This window comes from Pipra filicauda, unplaced genomic scaffold (genome assembly GCF_003945595.2).
Source record: "Pipra filicauda isolate LSUMZ 115617 unplaced genomic scaffold, ASM394559v2 scaffold495_size435866_pilon, whole genome shotgun sequence".
Taxonomy (NCBI): Eukaryota; Metazoa; Chordata; class Aves; order Passeriformes; family Pipridae; genus Pipra; species Pipra filicauda.
Window position 1 is genome coordinate 92,682 of NW_024104637.1, and position 23,499 is coordinate 116,180.

Sequence of the window (23,499 nt, forward strand, 5' to 3'; positions counted from 1 at the left end):
TGCAGCCCTTGGCTGGGCCTTGGCTAATTAGGTGCTGATGGATTGCCATTAGGGAAACCATTCCAAGGGACGTGCCCTAACTGCCACAGGGGTGTGTGTGTGGCACTTAAGGGCTGGGAGCCTTTGAAAGAGAGCTAAAGAGGGGCCTGAGGATTTAGTTTTCTCCTCCTTCTAACCGTGGGTGTGGTAACAGGAGAACTAAAGCCTTAAATCCTAGCCCTGGGATCTTGGTTGTTCAGGCTGACCTTTTGCTACCTGCCTCCTAAGAGCCCTCCTTGGGTGATCCCAGTGAGAAGGAGAGTGATGGAGGGGGATGGATTCTAACCAGGGGGGGACCCGTGGCACCCCAGGCTCCCTGAGGCTTTGTAAGTGAGAAGTATCAGAGATCAAGTGCAGGCAGGAGGGCTTTAGCTGTCCAGGGTGACAGCCCTGGTGCTGCAGAACGCTCCATCTGCGGAGGAAAACTACAGCAGAATTTATGTGGAGCACCAACTAAAAAAAAAAAATGGGAAGCCTGATCCTGGGTTCGTGTAGAGATGCCACTTCACTTGGCTCCTGGGTAGGATTTCCTCTTCTCAGATGCAGCTTCATGGAGCGTTTCCTCCCTGGAAGGGACTTTAAATATTGTATTCCTGAGATCACTGTGTTGTGTTTTCCTTTCAAGATGAAACTGCTTCTCGGGTGGATTGATGCTTTGAGAGCACAGATGTAGGGAAGAGACTCTTGGATTTTTAGCTGTTGATAATGGTCTTGATGCCACTCTGTTCTGTCACTGGCATTTTGCTAAATATCCCCTTCAACACAGTATTTTAACATGCCACAGTAGTTTATAAAGGGTCTAGAACCAGGGCCACGAAATGATCGTGGCACCTCTCTATCCTCGGTGCTAAACAAGAACAGGAACCCCTGCAGATGACTGTGGTCCCCCAAGCCCCTGCTGATACACGTGAGGCCCCCCCAGGAACCCCTCTTTGAGGAGCTTCCTTGGCACTTTAAAGGATTCTGCTTCTACCCTTGCCCCAAAAGGCTGCTGCTCTTTTTTTTTCCTGAGGAAAGCTGGAATTATTCCCACTCTAGGACTGGCCCAGTTGGTGAAGCAAGATGTGGTTGGTTGCGTAAAACTGCCCCCGTTCTGCGGTGTTTTGAACTGCTCATAATGGACCTAACGCTGCTGCCTTTGAATAAACACCTAACCCTCCATTGCCTTCGGGATGAATAACTTGAGCTAATTAACAACTTCAGAAGCCATTAAATGAGGGTCTCGCTGCTGGGAGCGAGAGGGAAGCGTCCAGGAGCCGCTGGTTCCTCGGCGTGCGGCGATTCCCTGTCCCGTGTCTCGGGCGTCTCCGGCTGCTCCTGGCAGCCACGCTTTCTCCTGCCCATCACCGAGGTGGTGGGAGGCTTAATTCCCTGCTGTTTGTGGAGTGGGCTCTGACTGCCAGCTGAAAGGCAGGGATTGATAGAGAAGTCCCGCGCGGTGACAGCAGCTTTGGTCTCTTGGAAGGACGGGCTTTGCTGGCGGCGCGTGGGGTAAGAGGGCGAAAGGCTTCAGCCGGATCCATCGGCGTTGTGGCTCTGTCTTTAATCTGACAGGGGGAAAGAAAACCGGGCAATTTGTTAGGGTTCAGTGGAGTGCTAACTAGGAGCAAGTGCTCGGGAGAGGGAATAAGGCACCTGGAAGTACGTGGCGTGCCTCTGGAACTCCTGCCTTGGGCACGGAGTTAGAAACTCTTTGCCGAATTGCTCTTGGTTTTGTGGCTTTTTTTAAAAGATTTTTAAACCTCAGCTGCAGTTTACAAATGAAGCCAGGGCTGAAGCAGCTGGAGACAAATAGATATAAGCAAACGCAGAAGTCCAGAGCGTCGGCAAAACTGGTGGGGGCACCGAAAATTAAATGATTCCTGCCCCTGCTTTCCAACCACGCTGTTTGCAGAGGCGTTTTTTCCAAAGGGGATCCTCCTGAGCCCACAGGCTGGGGAGGAGGGCTCGCCTCTGGGATCTTCGCTTTATAAAGAGGGCCGAGAGAGTGGATTAAATCAATATTTCATTTATTTGGGCTTGTAATTCCTCTTACATCAGCTGCCACATAAAGATTTCCCCCTATTTCCTTCCCCTCCTCCTCATCCTCATTTACTATGCACCAATAATTTCCCTTTGACGCTCTCCTGCCCGTCCTAGTGCCAGATGGCCCCCGGTTCTGAGCTTCTCCCCTCTCCTGGGAGCGGCCCCCATTGTCAATGCAGAGGAGGCGTCGTGGCTTTGAACCCAAAGCTGGGGACCCAAACTTCAGCCCCGGCGTGAGGAGGAGCTAAACCCTCTAATGCGGGGAGCCATGCGAACCGCACACCCTCCCACTCAGCGCCATTAAGGCGAAACCCCCTTCAACTAAAGGCTGCTTTGCATTTTTCCCCAGTGGTCCGTGTATAGAAATCTGGTGCAAATTTAATTCCCCCGCCACCACCTGATTCCACTTCCCAGCCGCGAGGTTCCCTTTGTGTCCCAAACTCAATTAGACGGATCCATTTCACGTCGCGGGCACAGATGTGAAAACAAAGTGCGCGCGTACCTCGCTCTTTCTCTCTCTCTCTCTCTCTCTCTCTCTCTCTGTGGATGTGCCTAAAGCGATAAAGAAAGTGAGTAAATCTGTTTAGGGCGCCCGTTTCTGACTGTGCTGGAGCAGGCTGTGACATCCTGGGAGTCGCTGGGGTTTTCCCTGGCTCTGGGCTGGGTGACAGGGAGCCGCTCCCCCCCGGCTCGCTTGGCAGTGGCACTTTGGGGAGGGTCTCTGTGCGTGGTGTTGGGTGCGTGCCCGGCCTCGGGCTGGAGGTGCTGAGGAATTTTCCAGCCACACGAGCTGGCAGGGAATGAAAGGAGCGGGTATTAATTTCTCGGTGTCCCGCTCGGAACAGGGGGGACGTCGTTGCAAAGGCTTGACACGGAGCCGTGTCGCTGTGTGCCACACAGCATGCAGCCCTGCCTCCCCAGAAAAAAAAAACAACTAGCTGAGTTTCTCCCCCTGGCTTGACTTTTCTACATTTTGTGTCCATTTGGGTTTGGAGAGGGACACAAGAGGTTTCGGCATTGAGCGGGCGAGTTAAATTATGCAGCTGCAAGACTGCCAAGCCCTTCAGAATAGGATGCTTCGTTTAGATTTTCCACAATGCTATTGAAGTGCTTATTTTCCTCCTGAAGAGACACAAACAGATGCAAACTTCTGTAAACACTTTAGAAATGAATTCAGTGAGTTTGGCCTCTCAGCAGTGCTCAATAGCTGACAGAAAAATGTCTAATTAGTGCAAGTGGAAATAATAGGGCCACTTGGATTCCTTCCATCCTCCTCCAAGTCTACTTTTCCTAGGGACTCAAAGGCCCTTTTGTTTGGTAGGTCACCCTCTCTCAGGCTTTTGTGCTCCGATCTATTAAAGGAAGAAGGGGAGGAAAAAAAAATAGATTAGGCGATGCTCTGTGCTTAAATATATGGCCTGTTGATGAGCATTTGGAATGGCTGGTTTGCAGTGTCAGTTTACAGGTGCTTGGAGAGGGGGATTCCTCCATTGTTGGCCGGCACAAGCGGAGTTGTGCGTGCCGGGCTCCAGGAATCCTTTTCAAGTGCCATCCTCTTAGAAAATCCAACTCGGGCTCGAGGGGAAAAAAAAAAAAAAAAAAAAAAAAGAAGGAAATTTGTACAAATCCTCCTCCTTGCTGAAGTGCAAACAAGCTGGGAAATGCCTGCTAGGGATCAGTGCTGCAAGCTGGCCTTCCTGCCGTGTTCTGTAGGCTCTTCTCCAAAGGGTTTGACAGGGGCTTCCTCCTGCACACCTCAGAGGGTGGTACTTGATGTTTTAGTGGGGATTTGGACAAAGATGTCTTGGCAGCGTCTGGAAAAGTAATTGCCTGGATGTCAGCGTGTGCAGCACCTCCTCGCTCCACCGGGCAGGAATACCAGTCCCAGCCCACCATGGGAAGGGGATGGTGTTTGCTAAATATCCCCAGGTCCACGTGAACTTCTGCAGCCACAGTGAAGCTGGGTGTCCTCGTGGCTGCCTTTGCTGGCCTCTCAACAGCGTGCACCTCAGGAATTCAGACTGTTCCCCCGTGTCACTGTGATGGCTCAGCCACTGTGGGAATCCAGGAGAGTTCCTAGAGACTTAGTAGTCATTAAAGATGGCCTGCAGGGGAAAACATGGGATTCCTGGCCTGTTTGCCTGTTTGTGGTGGACAAAGGAGCGGATGGCTTGAGCTCTGTCTGGGACAATGGCTGTAGTGACCATTTCCAGTCTTCCCAGTCTCACATCCCCCTTTTAAACGAGTTGCTATTGCTGGTAGTAGTGTGTTGGGCATGACTTAAATTCATTAGCAGACCACCAAATTGTGTGGTTCCAGTTATTAAACCGGAATTAGAAAGACCCAAAAAGAAAAAAAAATCAGGAATGATACCTACGGCTGAAGCAAAATAAACAACTGGCACCTTCCTACCCTAAAAATGAAAACACGGTGAGGAACAGGGTTAGCGAAGCTGAATGTTTTCCACAGCCAGCTCGCTGAAACCTCCTGGGGGGTGGAGTTTCTCCGAGGCTTCCCGTGTTCTTCCCAGGTTTATCTGAAGGCCTCCATCGTGGTCAGGGACTGCGCCACGGCCAGTGCTGTCGTGTTCCTGATCGACCGCTTCCTGTACTGGATCGACACCTCCGGCAAACTCCTGCGGATCGCCAAGGGCCTGCACCGGCTGCATCCCGGCGCTCCCGTCAGCCCGCAGGTGCTCATCCGCCAGGCTCGCCTCGCCGTCAACACAGGTACTGCTCCTCTTCCTCGCTCGGGAAGCTCCAATTAGGAGCTACTTGACTCTGGAGAAGACACTTCATCCCTCGCCGGGATCACATTGTCACGGCCCCCGGTGCCATCTTTCCGAGCGCACTTCCCGCTCCCGGCCCCCTCGAGCCCTCCCAGCTCCTCTCACTAGCACAAAGGGGCCGGTATAAAGGGTTTCAGAGCCAAAAGCAGGAGAGAAAATTGTGAAAGGGTGTGGAAAATACTAATTGGAGCCTTTGTTCCTTAACAAATCTTCCCTGCTGGTTTCAAACAGGGGTGTCTGAATTGCTGTACTCCCGACCAAGGGCCTTGAAAAAAAGGAAATTGGAACCCTGGCATTTTCTCTGCACCGTCCCAGCTGCTTTTTATTTTTCAGTGGGACCACTTGACTACGCAGACAAGTCAGCTTGCAACCCCTCCAGGGTAAAAAAATAAAATTCCATCATTCCTATAACATGGACAACACCTGAAGGGTTTTTAACACATCTTCCTGTGGCTGTGCTTTCCATGGTGGGATGTCAAGTCGCTCCCCAGTCAGACCAAAATGGGTTTCCAAAACCCACATTTCCCTGGGACAGAGTCCTGCTGAAGGGAGCAGGCTACACTACTCTCTTCTGGCAGGGAAATAAGAGCTGGGAATCCCAGCACTCTTCCAGGAATGCATAACGTGTAAAATTAAACTTATATATACATAATTTCATCTCACTGTGTGACCACATATTACAGATGGTAGGGCATGTGCACTTCTGACTGTTGACAGCAGCAAATCTGTGTGCTGGTGATATCTCCTGAATATTCTCGTTCACTTCATGCCACATCATGCATTTTTATATTCATTTTCTGTCCTGCTTTTTCCCTTTAATTTTCAATCAGGTAAACTTTTAAAAGCTGAATATATCCTAAGCAGCCTGATTAATGACAATGGAGCAACAGGTACGTACGGATTTCTTTTCCAGTTTCACACTTGCTCTTTTGGTGGGATTTTTCATCCTAATTTTAACAGTTACACAAGCTCCAAATACAGCCAGACCAGCCCCACTAATGACTCCTTACATCACACTTCTCTTTCCTTCACCACTCTTTGCTAAAATGTGGAAACACAGCTTTGTTTTTTTGAAACTTTCATAACTCATCCCTGTGTGTGTTCACGGTGGTGGGAAAATACTCTGGATGGGGAAGTTTAAAAGGTGGACCCATTTCAAGCAATTGGCTGATCTAGAAAACTAACACAACTCTTATCCCCTCAAAAATGCAGATTGTTGGAGTAATGCTTCTCCTCCCAGTTCCCACTGATCTTACAGGCTAAATCAATACTTTATTCTATACTTTTTATTTTCCTTTCTGCCCCATGACTCTGCTGCTGATCATGTGTCTTGTCTTGGATCTGGAGGGATGTGTGGTATTCCTACTAGTGAGAGTTCAATAATTTTGGCAGCCATACATCATCATTATTTAGTTCTGGTTTTGAGACAAGCTGTTTTGGGGGGTTATATCTGTTCTCCATTTCCTTAAGCTTTCAGGGATTATTTAACCAATATATTCCGGTTTCCCTACAGCTTGGAAAATTTGGGAAGCCTGTTCTGGGGTTTTCTTTCATGTGAAACCGAGATTCTCATACAAGAAGGTCCTCCATGCAAAAAAAAGGGAGAATCCCAGCAATTTGCTGGGATTTAGGTTACCCTTGGAGGTTTAGAGTGACAGCAACGTTTTCCATTCTCTGCTGAGTTTTCCCACTCTTCCTACAGGTACCTGGCGATACGCGGAGGGAAGCGACCGGACTCTCGTTCAGGCAGTCTGCTTGCAGATCAGGGGGCAGATCCTGCAAAAGCTTGGTGAGGCTCCTTTCTATAAACATCCACTCAAGGTTTTCCTCGGTTTTTTTTCCCTCTAAAATGTTACATCGGACAGGTATCAGAGTTTTGGCTTGTGCTGAACTCCTCCTGTCCATAAAACAGCGCGAGGGGCTTCTGTATTCAGGGTTTGACCCTTGAGGGAACAGTGTTAATTTTGTGCTTCTGGTTTGAAACACCAAAGTCTTCCATGACTGTTGAGCTGAAGTCTCTTGTGAGGACAAAATGGTATGGTTTTATCCTGTGGAAATCCTTAGCTGCCATCTGCTCAGTGACTGTTTTCTGATTGATTTCAGGGATGTGGTACGAGGCAGCAGAGTTGATTTGGGCCTCGCTCGTGGGATACTTCAAACTTCCTCAGCCAGATAAGAAGGTAGCGTTTCCTTTCCACTCTGGACGTGCTTGCCAATCCAATAATCATTCCAGAGTAGCTTTTGTTTGCTGCAGCCAAGCCCCTCAGCAGTAGTGTCTCAATTACACACCTCAGCCAGGGTTAACAGGCAGGACAAAGTCTGTATTCCGCGTTGTTTCCGCATGCATGCACGGACCTACCGACACCTTTTTGTCCTGCAGGGGCATGGAAGTAACAGTTCTCATTAAGCAGAATCGCCCAAAGTGAACCATCAACCAGAATGTCACAGGTGCCTTCAGCAAGGACAGGCTAATCCCAGAATGCAGCCACAGATTTTAGGGTTTTTTTATTAGGATTAAAATGAATTTTGTTTTCCTAGTTTTCCTAGTGTCCGAGCTAGGTTTATTTGCTGAGCTGCTCTACGCTATCTGTGGTAGGTGATGCATTTCCCTGGCACTGCAGGACCTGAACACCTCACAAGAGCCACTGTGTCTGTCTTTAGCACCTTTGAGAGGCTTTTCAGCACTGATCTTCCCACTGGAGATGAAGCAACAGTTGCACCATGTGTCCGTAGCTAAACAGGAATGTGCACCTGAGCCTGGCAAGTCCCGGGGTGAGGCTTGAGGAGGTTTTGTAATTGGACCCCAGCACAAGATATCCCCCAAACCCAGACCTCGTCACCTCTCCTCTGTCATGCCTTAAAGCTTGACCTCAGGCTCACAACATTTCTGTGTTCTCCATTTCAGTGGGAGCAAAAGTTCTGTAGGGAATTTTTGTGGAAAGCTTGCAGTTGCTTCCTGGCTTTCTTAACTATTTAGCTGGGCAGACCCTTAGGTGGCATCAGATCTTCCAGATTACGCTTCCTGCAAGTTGAAATTAATAAAACCTTATCAAGATGATATCTCTGAATTTCTTAGAAATGCTTCTCTTTGGATCTTTGGATCTTTGCATCTTGTTTGTTTGCTTTGTTGTATTTTTTTTTCCCCTGGTATGTTCTACACAGAACCTGCTTTATTCAGAGCAATAAAATTCAAAATACAGGGGGAAAACCCACTCTGATCATTTTCCATTTCTCTTTCAGGGAATTGCCACTTCCTTGGGGTTTATGGCAGACATCTTTGCTTCCATGAATGAGCAGGATTATGCACATTTTAAAACCAATGCTGACATAGACCTGGTGAGACTTGGTTTGGGATTTGGGTGTTTAGATTCTTCAGATGTTGTCTGAATGTTGTCCCAAATTCACCCACACTTTGTTCTCCCTCCAGTTCCTCTCCTGTGCTGAGAGGGATGAAGAAACTTCCACTGTTGCTAATGAAAAAATTCATGAAAAGAAAACATTGAGAGTATTTTATGGAGTGTGTACGTCTGTAATATACAGAATATTTATAGGCTCAAAAAGTGACATATTGATGGCAAACCTGAGCAAAAATGCTCCTGAGGAAACAGACCTGGCTGTTGTTTAAGATGCGATGTCCCTGCTTATCAGGTCCCGTCTCCTTGGAAATAAAGCCTTTGACATGAGGTTTTCCCTCATGTTTTTCTTTCCTAGAGCTTCCTCCAAGAGTCCGGCCATCGCTTGTTATCCGCTGCTGAGGCCTGCAAGCTGGCAGCAGCCTACAGCCAGTACACCCCCCTGTTTGTCCTCACGGCCGTGGTAAGTGTTCATCTTCACTCTGCAAGTGGGATTTGTGCAGGGGAAGAGCCCTGGCTGTTAAATTTGGCTCCAGCCCGGCTTTCAAACACTGGGGTATCGTGGCTGTGTTGTGGGTGCCATTGGTTGTATGTGGTATGAGTTGCTCTGAACTCCAGCCAGGGTGGAAAGGCTGTCCACAGAGCGAGGATGGGCTTTCAAGCCCTGGGAATGCTGCTTCTCCTACAACTACAGCTCTATTTCAAAGGAAAAAGAGGGAGGTTATTCCCTCCAGGAAACACAGCAGCAGAGAGTTAAAGCCAGTGTCTGCTTCGAATTTTTAATTCCTTCATTCTTTCATCCCCTCCCAGAACATCCGTGGGATGTGTTTGCTGTCCTACAGTCACTCCAAGGACTGTCCCCCGGAAAAGAGAGAGTTCTACTTGTCTGAAGCCAAAGAATCCTTCGAGATCGGGCTCCTCACCAAGAATGACCAGAGTCCCATCACCAGCAAGCAGGAACTCCACAGTTTTATCAAAGCTGCCTTCTGCCTCGCCACCGTGCACCGGTGGCTCCGTGGGGAGAGCAGGGAGCTCCGTGAGGTGGGTCAGCTGTGCAGGGAAGCCTTGGGAAAACTGCATTCGTACAGCACTTCGTTCCCAGAAGAGGAGGAGAAAGGAAAGCTTGCCAAGGAGATCATGTCCCTGATCACATCCGTGAAGAAGCGCCTGCGAGTGGAAAGCTTCCCCAATTCCGATGCCAGGTCTTATGTCCCAGACAGTTACAAAGGCACAGTGGAAAAGCCTACCCTGCAAAGGGAAACCTGCTTTGAGAAGATCCTTGCCAGGCATTCCCAGCATCACCTGTCAGTGTGCCAAGTGTTTGAGAACACCTGCAGGGCTCATAAAATGCTGGGAGAAATCCAGGTGGGACCTTGTATCACAACCTTAAGGACAGAGACCAAAACCACGGACACTGCGTGTACTACTCAGGAAATAGTTCAGGATGGGAGAGGGGCTGCAGAAATCCTGAGCTTGCCAACAGCAGGAAGCAGCTCAGAGAGACTTGGTGGCTGGAGAAATCAAGACATTTGTTCTGGTGTGATGAAAATTTCCTTGGAAGAAGAGACTGAGCCTTTAGGAATGGAAATAAGTGATGAAAATGGTGGTTTCAGCGCAGGGCAAAACAGGAGTCAAAGCACGACTTCAGAGAGCTCTTGGTGCAGGCTGTCAAAATCCAGTTACTCTTCCAGCTGGGAGGAGCTAAACTCTAACAGCAGCAGAGAGTCCCCCAGGGAAGGGCAGCAGCAGGAGAAGGGCTCAGCAGAGGAGCGATGCTGCACCACAGAATCTGATGGAAACGGTCAAGCCATGTCCTTGTGCCCGTTGCCTCCCAGAGCCTGGAATCCTGCTCCTCGGGAGCCTCTCCACAGCTTTGAGGGATCTCCTCAGCCTTCCTCGGAGGGAGGTGCACCTCGAGCTGGGAGGAGGGTGGAGAAAATGTCCCTTTGTGGAGACGAACTGCGGGAGGGAAGACACTGTGGAAGGAGATCTCCTCAAAAGAAAGCAAAGGGCCTGAGTGATGCGTTTCCTTCCCTCTCCACCTCTTACTCCCTTCCTACCAGGCTGGAGGAGGAGGAGAAGTCCTCCTCCTGTGCACAGCTGGGCTGCAGGACCAAGGACAGTGGCAGGGAGGGAGGCGGCTGCCGCTTTGAGCGGGTCCACCCAGGAGAACCCGCAGGAAGCACGGAGGATCCCTCGTGTGAGACACATCCCCCCCAAAAGGGGGGTAATTCTGCGCTGTCAATGATCACTGAGCCCAAAACAGGCAGCAGCTCCTCTATGCATGACTGGATAAGGAAATCTGCCACGGTGGGGGACAGACCCCGCCAAGTGCCTGAGGTTGACACCCAAGCAGAAACGATTGATGACACAGAGTTTGATTTCCTCAGTGCTGGAGACTCAGTAAACAGTTATCCCGCGGCATCTGCTCCAAAGCATCAAGCAGCTCCCAGGGTGCCGACAGCTTTGCCCTCGCAAGGCAAGGTATCCGTAAGCAAGCACTTCGACTGTGCCACTACGGAAGGAGATGAGGAAAAGTCTCAGGACGTGGTGAGCAGCAGGGGACAATCCAGGTCATCTCTGAGTTCATGGATCAAATCGGCACAGATGCCCACGAGTTCCCCTGAGGTTCCTTTTCTGACCCCAGGGGGAAGTTTTGCCCTCACGCCTGGGAGAACGGAGGAAGAAATCCTGGACTCTCGATTTCTGAGGGATGACGATTACAAGCAGCTTCTGGCAGGGGTGGAACATAACTGGCTTGTCCAGAGACTGATGCCTACTGGGATTTTTAGGACCAAAGAGCTTCGTAAAGCGTACTGTAAGTTCCCACACAGCAACAGGCGCCCCCTCAGGGGGGGCCTTTTAACACGATATTTTAGTCAGCATTTATTAGGATTTAATTTTTTGTTGTCTTCCACCCCATTACTTGAGTCTGGTTGCCTGTTTAGATTCCAGAACCAATAAAGATCCTGTGGTGTTTTCTTTTTGTAGCTGCTCTTCTTTTAAAATACTCCAAGAAATCTGGCCTGTGGACGGGCCAAGAGACCGCCGTGTTCATCGGGGGCTACCTGAACGTGGCAAAGGAAGGCAAGCAGAGAAGTGCCTTCTGGATACACCTCCTGCACCAAGAAGAAATCCTGGGAAGGTATGGGCCAAACAGATTTCCAAAACAATATGTTTATCAATGCTGCTTCTGTGTAAATATGAATAAAAACTCTCAGGTGAGACTTTCTGCAGCAGGAGTGTTTTATGGGTCTCCCAAATGTCTTGGACATTTTGGCAACCTTTCCCATCAGTCCATACTGATGTAACTAAAAGTAACCCTACTTTTTAATTTCTGGGAAGGAAAAGCTACTTCACTCTTGTCTTCTAACAGCTGATTGCAGAGTAAACTCCTATGATTAGCTAGAAGCATCATTATTAGGAGTAGCCTATAAATTATTATGGGTTGAGAACAGTCTATCAATACCTCTGAGTTGACTCTCCCTTCTGAGTCAAGAACAGTTGAGTTTAAACTTTCCAGTGTTATGAAATCCCCATCCCAACATGTGACTGATAATTTTTCACCTGTATGAGGTACAAAAGAAAAAAAAACACCCAAATTTAATGGCCATTTTAAAGGTATCACCCACAGCAGGATTTGCTTCTGAACAGCCAAGGTCAGCTTTGCACTGATGTTCTGTATCACGACATACAGAACTGACACTTCTCCCAACACCTCTCCCTCTGTTTAGGTATGTTGGGAAGGAATATAAAGAAGAAAAAGGGCTCCTCCATCACTTCAGCGACGTGGAGCGACAAATGACCGCCCAGTACTATGTGACAGAGTTCAACAAGAGGCTGTATGAGCAAAAGATCCCTACCCAAATCTTTTATATCCCATCTGCAGTACTCCTGGTAAGGACTGTTTTCTAAGCATTTCCAAGGAACTGGTGTGGGAAGTGTGCCTTGAGCCGATTTGGATTTTAAACCACCAGCAGTGAGACTGTCTCGTTTCAGATACTGGAAGACAGAACTATAAAAGGGTGTGTGAGTGTGGAGCCCTACATCCTCGGGGAGTTTGTGAAGCTGTCCAACAACACCAAGGTAGTAAAGAATGAGTACAAAGCCACGGAGTACGGTCTGGCTTACGGCCACTTCTGCTACGAGTTCTCCGGGGGAACAGACGTCGTCGTCGACCTGCAGGGTGTGTATTACAGTGCACCTCATGCCTTTCAGGCTCAACCCTTAGCCCCCAGGTATCTTTGGGATATTCCTTTCTTTAAATGGAAAGTGCCTCTTAGGGTTCAGCTTTTGCTGACACGGGTGGAAACTGGGAGTCACTGAGGTGACGCTGACAGAGCTTGGGCCGCGCCAAGCAGAGAGCCCTGAGTACAGCAACACAAAGCCTGGGATGTTTGACACCAACATGTATCGTTTCTTCCACAGGCTGGGTGACAGGGAACGGGAAGGGCCTCATCTACCTCACAGACCCCCAGATTCATTCTCTTAATAGCAGAGATGTCTCCCGCTCCAACTTTGGGAAGAGAGGAATTTATTACTTCTTTAATGACCAGCACGTGGAGTGCAACGAGATCTGTCGCAGCCTGTCTTTGACAAGGCCCTCGGTGGAGCTGCTGGCATAGGACTCTCACAGGTCAGTCACACCAAGAGCTGGACACTGTTTTGACACGCACATCTTTAGGAGCAGGGAGCAGCAAAAAGCTGCCTTCGTTTCCCACTCTCCTCTTCCCCCTCCCCAAAACCCTGATGTTCCGCTGCCCCCCCCCCCAAACTTCCACAAAAAAGATGGGTCCCCGACAGACTTGGCTTTAACAAAACCACCCCCTTTTGTTTCTGCAGCCAGCAGAGATTTTTTTAGGCTTTTGTCCCAGTGTTTTAGCAGTGCTATTGTTTTCTAGGTGATGTTTGTGCTGAGCTGTTTGGAAAGATGCCCTAGCCCTGCGCCAACCGATTAGAACTAGGTGTAAAGAGGGAGAAGCACGAGAAGGAAAAAAAAAAACACCAAAATTAAATCTCTTTATTATGGTGCATAAACCTTCAGTCTTGGGGAGCTGCGCAGCTGCACGGGGAGAAAAAATGCATTCAAAAATATAATGCCAGTGTGAATAATCCTTTCTCGGGCGCTGCTCGCAGACTGCTCCAGCTTTGTCAGGTGAACTTGAACCGGGGCCGTCAGATTTGTGGCCGTTCCCATTGCACACTGTCTGTCACCCCGGGGCATTCACCATCTTGCCTGTTGTTCAGAGCCGGCGAACAATCCATCATTGAGCCGGGCAGGCGCTGGCTCACAGAGCAGTGAAATCGGCATGTGACGGTACACTCGGCCCCAGTGTCTCGCAGATTAAAGTGATACATGAAAACTCACGTGTTACTGGGAAGATTAAGCCCGTTATCTTGTTGCGCAGCCAATAAAGGCCGGCCTTGTCCGCGGCAGTGGGGAAATGCCGGCTTTAACCAAGTGACAGACATAGCTCCGCGCTCCGGCCAGCGAGCGCCCGGCTCCGAGGGGCGAACAAAGCTAGTTAGCAAGATCCCGGGAATTAATGGGCGGCGGGGATGCTGTGTTAAAGCGTCTCTGCAGAGGCTTTCCCTGCTCTATAGAGACAATTAAACCCGAAACAAAACCTCCCGGACAATCTCTGCGGAACAAAGTGTCCTAATGCGCTGCCAGCAGCCGGCCCCGCCGGGTCTGCTCCAACAGCGCACGCAGCCGCGGGACCCCCTGACAAGCCGTGCCTTTTCCAGCTTCTCCCTGGTCAAGGGGAGAAAAAGGAAATTCGTTTAGATGTGCTCCCGAATAAATCCATCCGCGTGAAATTTTCATGCCTTCCTTTCTTCCTAGTGTTTGCTTTTAGCAGCTCGTGTCGGTTTTAGGAGACTTTTTCCCACCTCAGCCAAAGTTATGGCTATTCACAGGTATATTGAGGATCAGCCTGTCCAGTTCCCTGTTAAAATATACGTGGAATCATATTCTACTTGTCTCACTCTTTACAGGCTTGGGCACAATTTCAGAGGTATCAGGCACTCTGTCTTCACCCGGGGCTTGGATGCTGGAAATCATGGATTAATGTGCCCCAAAACCACATTGCCTGAAGAACTTGGACACACACGTGGCCCCAAACACACTGAGCTTAAATTGTTGTTTCATATTTCTGGTATAAATATGGGAACACTGGGGGAAATAAATAGTTGACTCTGATGATGGAGAATTTAATATTTTGGCTGGAAGTTTCGTCTTAGAGCTACTGACCAAAAAAAATTGCTGCTTTGTTATTTTCTCTGGTTTCAGAATAAAGTAATTTGAACTAATTTGAGACTTAGGGAATACACCTTTTTTTTTTTTTTAATTAGAAATTTTAGTTAGAAATTGAATGGTTTGTATTAAGTAACTTGCTACCAAGGTGTTTTTTGGGCTCGGTGAATTATAACACACTCCAGATTCCAACCTAAGTGCTTGGTATGACCACTGAGGGCCAGTCTCTACAATATGAGTGGAACTGTGCCATGCTGGGACAGTGAAATATTAACTGTAGGGGCATCAAGTTTGAGGAAACATGGAACATTTCCTCCTCTCAGCTAAACTCTTGGACTTGAGTTTACGCCCTGTGTAAGTGCTGCAGTAAGTCAGGCACAGAACTGTCCTGCTCTTAACAAGGTGGGCACACGCTTTCCTGTCCTTCAGGGGAAGGGATTTGCCTAAAGGTTTTTCCCACTTGCCTTTCTGCAGGTGTCCAGGTGAAAGGCAGAGAGTCTGGCTGGCTGTGTGCTCAGGCATGAAAGTTCAGTACGTTTGATACCGAGGGAACACCCGGAGGCCGCAAACCTCAGGTAGAATGATCTTCTCACTCCTTTGCCAGTAACTAGTGACTCTATGGAGCACTTTGGGGGATTTCTCTTAGAAAAGACACAGAGGAAAGGGAGGCCCTCAGTTATCCCAACAATACAGGGCTGAGCCAGGCTTGCCTCCCTGTGAGTCTCAGCATCCCAGGCCATTACGGCCGGCGGGGAGCGGGCGCGAGGTGACCCCTCCAGCTGTGAGGCAGCCCCTGCACGCGAGGCAGCACGTCCCTGCTGCCATAAACCCGGCATCAGCTGCCCCTGGGGCCCAGCTGCTGGATTTAGGCGCCGCTCCTTCACCAGACGCAGCTATTCATGGGGGCTGAGGGCAAAGCCTCACGCCAGCGAGCGCAGAACCGCAGCCCGCGCTGCCCGATTCTCTTCTGCTTGGAAAGACACGGCAGCACCAGCCTCCTCGGCATCTCCTTCCCGCTAACCAGAGCGGGAATATTTGCAGCAAAGCAAAAGAAAAAACCGACTTGATAACTGCTGCTGTCACCTGCTGCCCCGAGGGAAGTCCCTGCACCGGCACCCGGGTGCCCTCCCCGGCCCTGCAGGGAAACTGGCAGCAGCGTGCAGCTCTCACCCCTCTCCTGGGAGCGACACAGGCCACCCTCCTTTTTTCCACTTGGATGAAATCATCTCCCCTGTCCCTTGGCAGAGCGGGAGCAGATGGGGCTGTTGGCCTCTGCAGCCTCCCGCTGCCCCAGCTCGTGTGAGTCGGTGATGCCTCCAGCCCCCCCAGCCTGCCCACTGTGCCCCTCCAAACAGAACTTAATCCCATTCCCTAATCCCAAACTTCTCTGCCAAGCTGTTTTTGAGGCAGAGCGTATCTTTCATCCAAAGATAACAAGTTACTCTTAATAATTTGCTAAGCGGTGGATGCTGCTCGGAGGACCGGAGCACCCACAGCACCGAGGGGGAGCGCAGATCCCGCAGAGGCAGGTCCAGCATCCCTCTTCCCCCCCGCATCCAGGGGGTGGCTGGGTGGCACAGCCAGCACCCAGGGGCGCAGGATGAGGGCAGGGTCGTCCCCCCCCGGGCAGGCAGCAGGTGCCTTTCCTCCCTCGGTAACAGCCGAGCGAAGCCCAAACTGCCGTGCCGGCTACCGGGGCTGCCGTCCCCTCCGAGCAGGACATCACGTTAATAGAGGTTGATTTGCAAACGGCGTCGCACCCCCCCCCCCAGTGCCCCCCTTTGCCTGACTCCCGCTTTTCTGCTCAATGGCACAGATGCTGCTTTGTGCTGCCCAGGACCAGGCAGGCTATTAGCAGCAAATCCAGCGAGGGAAATTAATGAAGGCGACTACTAATAAAAGACAGCTCAGGACAGCCCGACCAACTTGCTCCGAGCGGTAATTAACTTTTTTTAAAACTCATGAAGGTAAATATGCCGTCAGCTTTGGGCCGGGCTCTCTGCTTTTTAATAAAAGGAGGAGGAGGGGGAGGCAAGGGGAAGGGGGTGGCTGCGTGTCACAGCCGCCCCCGCACCGTCCCTATTCCCTCCCGGCCGCTGCAAAGTGACCCTCTGAGGATTTCTTTTCTCTCCGAGCAATTTCTAAAGGTTTTATTTTAAATCTGAGCACCGCGAGGGTTCTACTTCTCCTTGATCTGAGTCCTGTACAAGAGGTCACGGGGATGAGCAGGATGCCAGCATTTTGCTGGACCTGCACAGCTGTTGCAGCACCGTAGGCAGAAGGCAGGATATCCTAATATCCTGATATCCTAGTATCCTGATAGATATCCTTACGTTGTCAGAGCAAAAGAGTGTCTTAGGCCATAACACACAAGATTTAGCCCTGTAGTAAGACAAGAACCTACACCAAGTTGCAACAAAATTCCCACTGGGATTTGTTTCTGCCAGAGGATTGACTGCATAAGAGATAACTGAGATGCTTTTTTGCCCATGGGGAGTGGGAATTGGGGCTGCATGGGCCAAATCCACACATAATCCGGGACAAGGGCGAAGCCCAACCTGAGGCACCTGAATAAGGGTTTAGGAAAACTGGGCTTAGGATCTGCCAGCCACTTGAGGGCTGTGTTGGGAACAGTGTTTAATGATGGCACTACGTGGGAAGATTGATGCCTGACATGAAAGCGAGCGTGGCAGCCCTTGGGGTGCGGCTGGGACCGCTTTGGCTCCTCGGCACTATTCTTATGCCAAGGAGGGGCTGTAAAACCCCCTCGGGGGCTTTCGTGCTGCCCCTCCAGCCCTGACAGTGCGGAGGAGCTTTTATGCCAAAATACAATACACAGAAGGATCATAAACACATGTTCTGGGGGCAAGGGGCTGCCATGGAAACCACCCCCAGGTTTGTTTCGTCATCCGACGAGGTGAGTTTCCGTCTTGCGTCTCCTGGGCCGCTTCCAGGTTGGCTGCAATTGGCTCTGGGGACCGGCCATCACCTCCAAAAACCAGTCTTCTGAGAGAAAAGAGGGAAATACGAGAAAAAAAAAGAAGGAAAGAGAGGAATAAACTCTAGAGGGAAGAAAGAGGGGAATAAATGCTTTTGGCCACATTCAAATGAAAAACTGGGATGAGGGTGACTGGCTTAGGTGGCAAATCCAGCCTCTCTGGCTCAGCCTTTGCCAACACAGCCCTGTCTCCCCCTCCCTGCCTTGCCCCCCTTGGGCCTGTCTCTTCCAAGGGCATCTCCAGCTGAGCCCAGCCTTCCGCAGGGAGGTTTGCCTGGCATGACTCCCACCCCAAACCCCTCTCCAAAGGCCCCCTCCGTCCTCCGACGCGACGTGTGCTTTTTCCCACGGCGGTTCCCATCGCCACAGCCCCAGCAGGATGGGGATGCTCCTGTCTGTACCTGGAAAATCCCTCCAGGATGACGCACCCGGTAAGAAGCAGCGTCCCTCCCCGAGGGCAGCTGGAGGGAGCATCCCAGTGCTGAGCCAGCCGGGATGTCCCTCCCGCTCCTGCACGGCTCCACCACCGAGAGAGAAGTGCATCCCATCCATCCTGGCCTTCTGAAGAGCTGAAGGCACCTACTCCAGCGCCTCTTAAAAGCGGGAGAGAAACCGGGAAGGACAATGAGACCCGACCAAAAAAGACGGAGAGGGCGAGGGAGGCTCTCTTTTTGGCATTCCTGGAGTTTAATCATTAAAAGGGGTCGTTAAAAGAGAGTGAGAGTGAAAAACCCGCTCCCGACGGGCTGCCCCACACACCGCCAGCGCCGTCAAAGGCTCCCTCTTGTTTTGTTCCTCCTGGCCCGTGGCAGATTTGGGGGGACACAGCTTCATCTTGCTGGCCACATCAAAGCGGTGATTATGCAAATGCTCCCACTTTTTTTTTTTCTTTTATTTTTTTTTTTTAGGGAATTATTTATCACACAATAACCCCCCTGCCAGGGGGGGAAACAATAGATCAGGCTAGATAGCGCTGCTCGCCCGAGGCTGCGGGGCTGGGGGACCCCTGCGTGGTTTATTGGCCTAACCTAATTTCACTAATTCTCTTTTCACACATTTTGGGCTTTTTTTTCTCTTCCCCCTCTGCCCCCCCCTCGCGGATGTCGCTCCGAGGGCCAGGTTTTGGTCCGGAGGGCACCGGGCGGGATTCGCGTGCTGAGCATTTTATTTAATTAATACATTCAGGCGCCTCTGCTGGTTTTTAATGATTTCCAGGTGTTTGTACCCAGAAGTCACAAAGTGCTCCCGATGATTGAAGGGCCTGGGCGGCCTCCAGCATCCCCCTCCACGGTGACATCCCTGGCCCTGTGCTGTGCACACTGAACCGAACCCCCTGGAATTGCAAGTGCCTCGGGATTCACCCGTCCCTCAGAGAGGCAGAGAAAGGGAATTCTTCCTCTTTTGTAGCCCAATCATTTTTTCATCAGTAACATTTATTTCCTGTGGCCTTCTCGGTGAAATCCTTCGGCCCGAAGAAGCGTGATAACTGTTTATCTGTTCATCCATCCATCCATCCAACCATCCATCCATCCATCCCACGTTTGCTGTCAGCATCTTCTGTACCAAGAGGCAAAGGTAAATGATCAGTAGACTTCCACTGAACTAATATATATATATATATTTAAAAATATATGTATATATACATATATAATGGGTTTTTTTGCAGTTTCCTGAAGCAGCTGTTGCCTGTGGACCTGCTGTAAGTGGCATCAGCCTCCCACCGGACCCTGGTTTCACCAGAGACAAGGACAGGCCCAATCCCGTAATTCCCGGTCGCTGTCACGTAAAGCAGAAAAAGCAGCAGCCCCAAAGGTACGAAAATTAGAGCTTTTTATTTATATTTTATCACAAGGACGGTCCCTTTGCTCTTCAGCTGTAAATACATACTAGAATAAACTCTGTAAATTATACAAAAAAATACATATTTTCCATGAAATCTGTCTTTATAATAAATAAATGTGAACACGTGTGTGGCTGATCGCTGTAATGTTCCGTGTCTGTTGAGGTTTTCAGTCTGTTGATTTATTTTTAATCTCCTGAAAGAAGGGGGGAGTTCCTCGTCCCCTAAAGGTCGAAATAAATAATGTATGAGGAGATCCTTCCCCATTCCCCCCCTCCCGATTTTTTTTCCCTTTTGATAGAGAGTTCAGCCTAAATTTCCACGCTTGCATTCAGCCCTCACAAAGCCTACAAATTATACAATGACTTCTAACCTGGACCCCTAACAAAACAATTTACTTTTTTTTTTTTTATTCTCGCTTTCCAACCCCCCCCTCCCGCCTATAAATCATAAGGGACAGATGGCAAAGGGGGGAGCGGGGAAAGGGGGGGGGACAGGGACACACAAAAGCCCCGCGGTGACAGATCTGGGAAAACTGGACAAAGTGCACATCGGAGAGACAGAGAGAGAGAGAGAGAGAGAAAGAGAGAGAGAGAGACGGAAAGTTTGGTTTGGCAGGTGCCGTTCCCACAGCCCGCCCTGCCCTGGGAATGGGGCAGATGCCGCCACCGCCCCGGGGGGAGCCCCGGGAGCGCCGGGGCGGGCTAGAGGCAGCGGCGGGGCAGCGGCGGCGCCGGGGCGAAGCGGCCCGGCCAGTGCTCGGGGTCCGAGGCGGAGCCGGCGGGGCTGGCGGGCGATAAAGTGCAGGCGTACGGGGAGGCGGAGGGCGCGGGGCTGGCGGCGCCGCCGCTCCAGGAGGAGGCGGGCGACGGGCTGCCCTCGGCGGGGACCCCCGCGCCCGCCGCCCCGTCGGGGCCGAGCCGCGCCGCCCCGGCCAGCCGCAGGGTCTCGGTGAGCGCCCAGATGTAGTTGTGGGCGAAGCGCAGCGTCTCGATCTTGGTGAGCTTGGCGTCCTCGGGGAAGGTGGGCAGCACGTCGCGCAGGGCGTCCAGCGCCGCGTTCAGGTTGTGCATCCGGTTGCGCTCCCGGTTGTTGGCCTTGAGCCGCCGGCTCCGCTTGATGCGCTGCGCCGTCTCCGCCGTGCGCGCCGCCCGCGGGGCGCCCCGGGACCGCCCCGGCCGCCGCTTCCCCTCCGCCCGCCGCAGCCCGCGGCCGCCCGCCGCCTCCACGGGGCGCGCCGGCGGGGCGGCGCGGGGCTCCTCCTCCTCCTCTTCCTCCTCCTCCTCCTCCTCCTCCTCGGCGCTGGACGGCAGCGAGGGCGAGGGGGCGGGCGAGCCCAGCCCCAGCAGCAGCAGCTCGTCCTCGGCGGCCGGCGCCAGGACCTCCGCCTTCACCAGCATCCTTGCGGGGCGCCGCGCCGGGCAGCACCGGGGAAGCGCCGGGCGGGCGGCAGCACCGGCGGCTTGACGGTTCGCCGGTTTGACGGAGCGGGGCGGGGGTCGCGGGGGGACCGAAGCGCGGGGGGATCGGGGAAGAGGGGAGGGGTGGGGGGCGCGGTGTGGGGGGGGCCGCGTCGCTGGCACGCGCCCCGGGGGCGGCGGGCGGGTCTGGGCGGGCGGGCGGCGGCGGGAGCGGCGCCCGGGGCCCGTCGGGGCTGCGTGTCTGGCACACGACCCTCCTTAACACCCCTTATATACCCCGCGGGGAACAATCAAACCTACCCCCGGGGTCCCCCCGTCCCCCCCTCCCCTCCACCTCGCCCCGCCCGCGACTCTTGTCGGGGGCGCCGCCGCCGCCGCCGCGCCGCCGCCCCCCCGCCCGTTCCCCCCCGTGTCCCCCCCTCCCGTCGGGGCCCCATTGGCGCCTCGCGCTCGGCTGGAGCGTGCCGCTAATTTATTAATGAATGGGGGGGGACGGCGCGGGGGAGCGGGGGGAGGGCGGGGGGGGGGGCGCGAGGCGCGGCCGGCCAATCCCCGCGCCCCGCGCGCCACGCGCGCGCCCGGGGCCCCGCTCCCTTTGCGGCCGCTTTCGAGTTGCGCGGAGCCGGCGGCGCCCGGGCAAAGGGATGCGGGGGATGCGAGGGATGCGAGGGATGGGGGAGCTCCCCTTGGCCTCCCCGTTCATTCCTCGGGGAGATTTTTGTCTTCTCGGGGAGGCGCCGGTGCTGCGGTAAAGGTGCGCAGTTCATACGCGGCTTGCTGGGGTATGGGGATGGTAGGGGGCTCCCCCGGGATGCAGCTGCTCGGTGCTGTCAAATAACAACGGTTTGGGTTGGAAGGGACCTGGAAAGATCATCTCGTTCCAACCCCCTCCTCGTTCCAACACCTTCCACTAGATCAGGTTGCTCCAAGCCCCGTCCAACCTGGCTTTGGACACTTCCAGGGACGGGGCAGCCACAGCTTCTCTGGGCAACCTGTGCCAGGGCCTCCCCACCCTCACAGGGAAGAATTTCTTCCTAATATCCCATCTAACCCTGCCTCCTGTCAATGTGAAGCCTTTCCCCCTTGTCACTCCGTGGCCCTGTCAAAGAAACGATGGTGAGGACATACGAAACAAAAACCCCAGCGCACTGTCTTCCTGTGTGGAAGCACCAGCTCTGAGGCACTTTGGGGGAGTCGAGCTTTGGGACAGGATTTTATTTGCAGCTGGTAGGGAAGCCTAAAACAGGTGAGAGAGCCAAAATCGCCACAAACATCTCGCTGAGCACACCAGGAACTCACACGCAAATGAGTCCCTCGCTCCCGCTGCCCACTGAGTTGGTGGCCCCTGTGTCACTCCCTGCGGGAGCGATGGCAGCCAGGCGGCTGCCTCAATTAGAGCATCTCTGTGACTCGGTGAGACATTTTAATGCTCCCCTTGCCCCCTTGTGAAAAGCAGGAGACGCGCGGGTCCCCTCGGCATCTCAGGAGAGTGGCACGAAAGAACTTTATTTCTTTCTCAGCAGCTTAAAGCTCAAAGCGGAGTCACCTGTGACGGGGCCAGCCCGCCCCTCTGTCACCACCCTGTTTTCTGACATTTCTGTCCTTTCACTGCCGATGGAAAGCAATGGAGAGGTGAGGCAGAGGCGGTGCTGGGGATGCATAACCCACCGTGGTGCCTTTCTTGGGTTCAGCCCAGTTCTTGATGCCAGCCCCAGTGATGCAGCAGTTTTCTCCTCAGGACTCAGCACAAGGTGACCGAGTCCTCACAACCCTGCGGAGGCGCTTGTGTGGTCTGCGGGCAGAGCGAGGGCCGAGCTGCTCGGCCGAGAGCGGTGGGAAGAGGGGGCAGCGGGGGGAGAGGGAGTGGGATCAGGAGCGGGAATGCCGCTGCCACTGCTGCCCACTGCCTGAACTGTCCTCCAAGGGTCAAACTGTTCAACTTCAGCCCCTTTGCCAGACTCAATCCTACTTTAGGGGAACAAAAGCCCAAAGTAGGCGACGATCAAGAAATGGGAGCACAATGATTTAAGCTTATCACACAGCCCAGAAATAAAGGACGCTGAGCTCGTGTGGGGGAGAGGGGGAGACCTTCAGAAAGGCTTTGTTTGCTGTAAGAAGATTGAACTCTGAGGTGACCCGATAGCCCTAAAAGTTTAGGGTCTGTGTTGCTGAGAGACCTTTGGGCACAGCCCATCCACACGTGGACCTCACAAGTTGAGGGCCGGCGTTAATGGCCGGCCTGCCCCAGGTGAATGGGGGCGCGACATCCCGGAGAAAGGGGGGACAAAGCTGCAGGGACAGGGTGGCCTGACCCCTCCCTGCTCTGCCTCCCTCACACTCACCCAGCCTGAGGTGTCCTAAGGGTTTGGGGTAGCAGGGCTGCCCACACCAGGCTACCCAGCCCTATGACAGCCCCCGCAAACCCTGTGAGTGAGATGGTTCTGCTCTTAAATGGGGGGGACGGAATATATCCAAATCCAGCAGAGTATCGGGATACTTTAGGGAGGGGAGAAATGGAAAATGCTGCAGCGTGTGTCCCCTATGCCCCAATCCAGGTCCTTCCCAAACCCTCTGTGAGCTCAGCGAAAAGTGTTGCAGAGAGGGACAGGACGAGGACTGGCCCCCAGATCCCAAGCCGTGCTAACACTTTCGGGGTTTTGGGATCAAAGGGAGGAGGGGTTCCCCCATAAGCGCTGCCCCAGCATCCTTCCCTGGGTCCCCCCACCCCGGGCAGACGAGCCCCTCGTTGGGGGCCGATTGTTCCCGGCAGATTTGCATG

At 52.6% G+C, this 23,499-nt stretch overlaps 2 protein-coding genes across 2 annotated transcripts in view; one reads left to right on the forward strand and one right to left on the reverse strand.

Annotated features, from left to right (window-relative positions):
* ALPK1 (alpha kinase 1) overlaps window positions 1-23,499 on the forward strand; it is a 46,816-nt gene that overhangs the window by 19,760 nt on the left and 3,557 nt on the right. Inside the window, exons 5-17 of the mRNA XM_039386638.1 lie at window positions 4,595-4,793; window positions 5,683-5,742; window positions 6,555-6,641; window positions 6,956-7,032; window positions 8,093-8,188; window positions 8,564-8,668; window positions 9,016-11,023; window positions 11,197-11,350; window positions 11,940-12,102; window positions 12,205-12,391; window positions 12,634-12,841; window positions 14,936-15,036; window positions 16,278-16,399. Of these exons, the coding sequence (XP_039242572.1) occupies window positions 4,595-4,793; window positions 5,683-5,742; window positions 6,555-6,641; window positions 6,956-7,032; window positions 8,093-8,188; window positions 8,564-8,668; window positions 9,016-11,023; window positions 11,197-11,350; window positions 11,940-12,102; window positions 12,205-12,391; window positions 12,634-12,830 (3,333 nt within the window). The 3' untranslated portion in view covers window positions 12,831-12,841; window positions 14,936-15,036; window positions 16,278-16,399. The remainder of the gene's footprint in view (window positions 1-4,594; window positions 4,794-5,682; window positions 5,743-6,554; window positions 6,642-6,955; window positions 7,033-8,092; window positions 8,189-8,563; window positions 8,669-9,015; window positions 11,024-11,196; window positions 11,351-11,939; window positions 12,103-12,204; window positions 12,392-12,633; window positions 12,842-14,935; window positions 15,037-16,277; window positions 16,400-23,499) is intronic.
* Window positions 19,273-20,747, reverse strand: NEUROG2 (neurogenin 2). Its single transcript, XM_027716848.2, has one exon. The coding sequence runs from the start codon at window positions 20,697-20,699 to the stop codon at window positions 20,004-20,006; it is 696 nt and encodes a 231-aa protein (XP_027572649.1). The 5' UTR covers window positions 20,700-20,747; the 3' UTR covers window positions 19,273-20,003.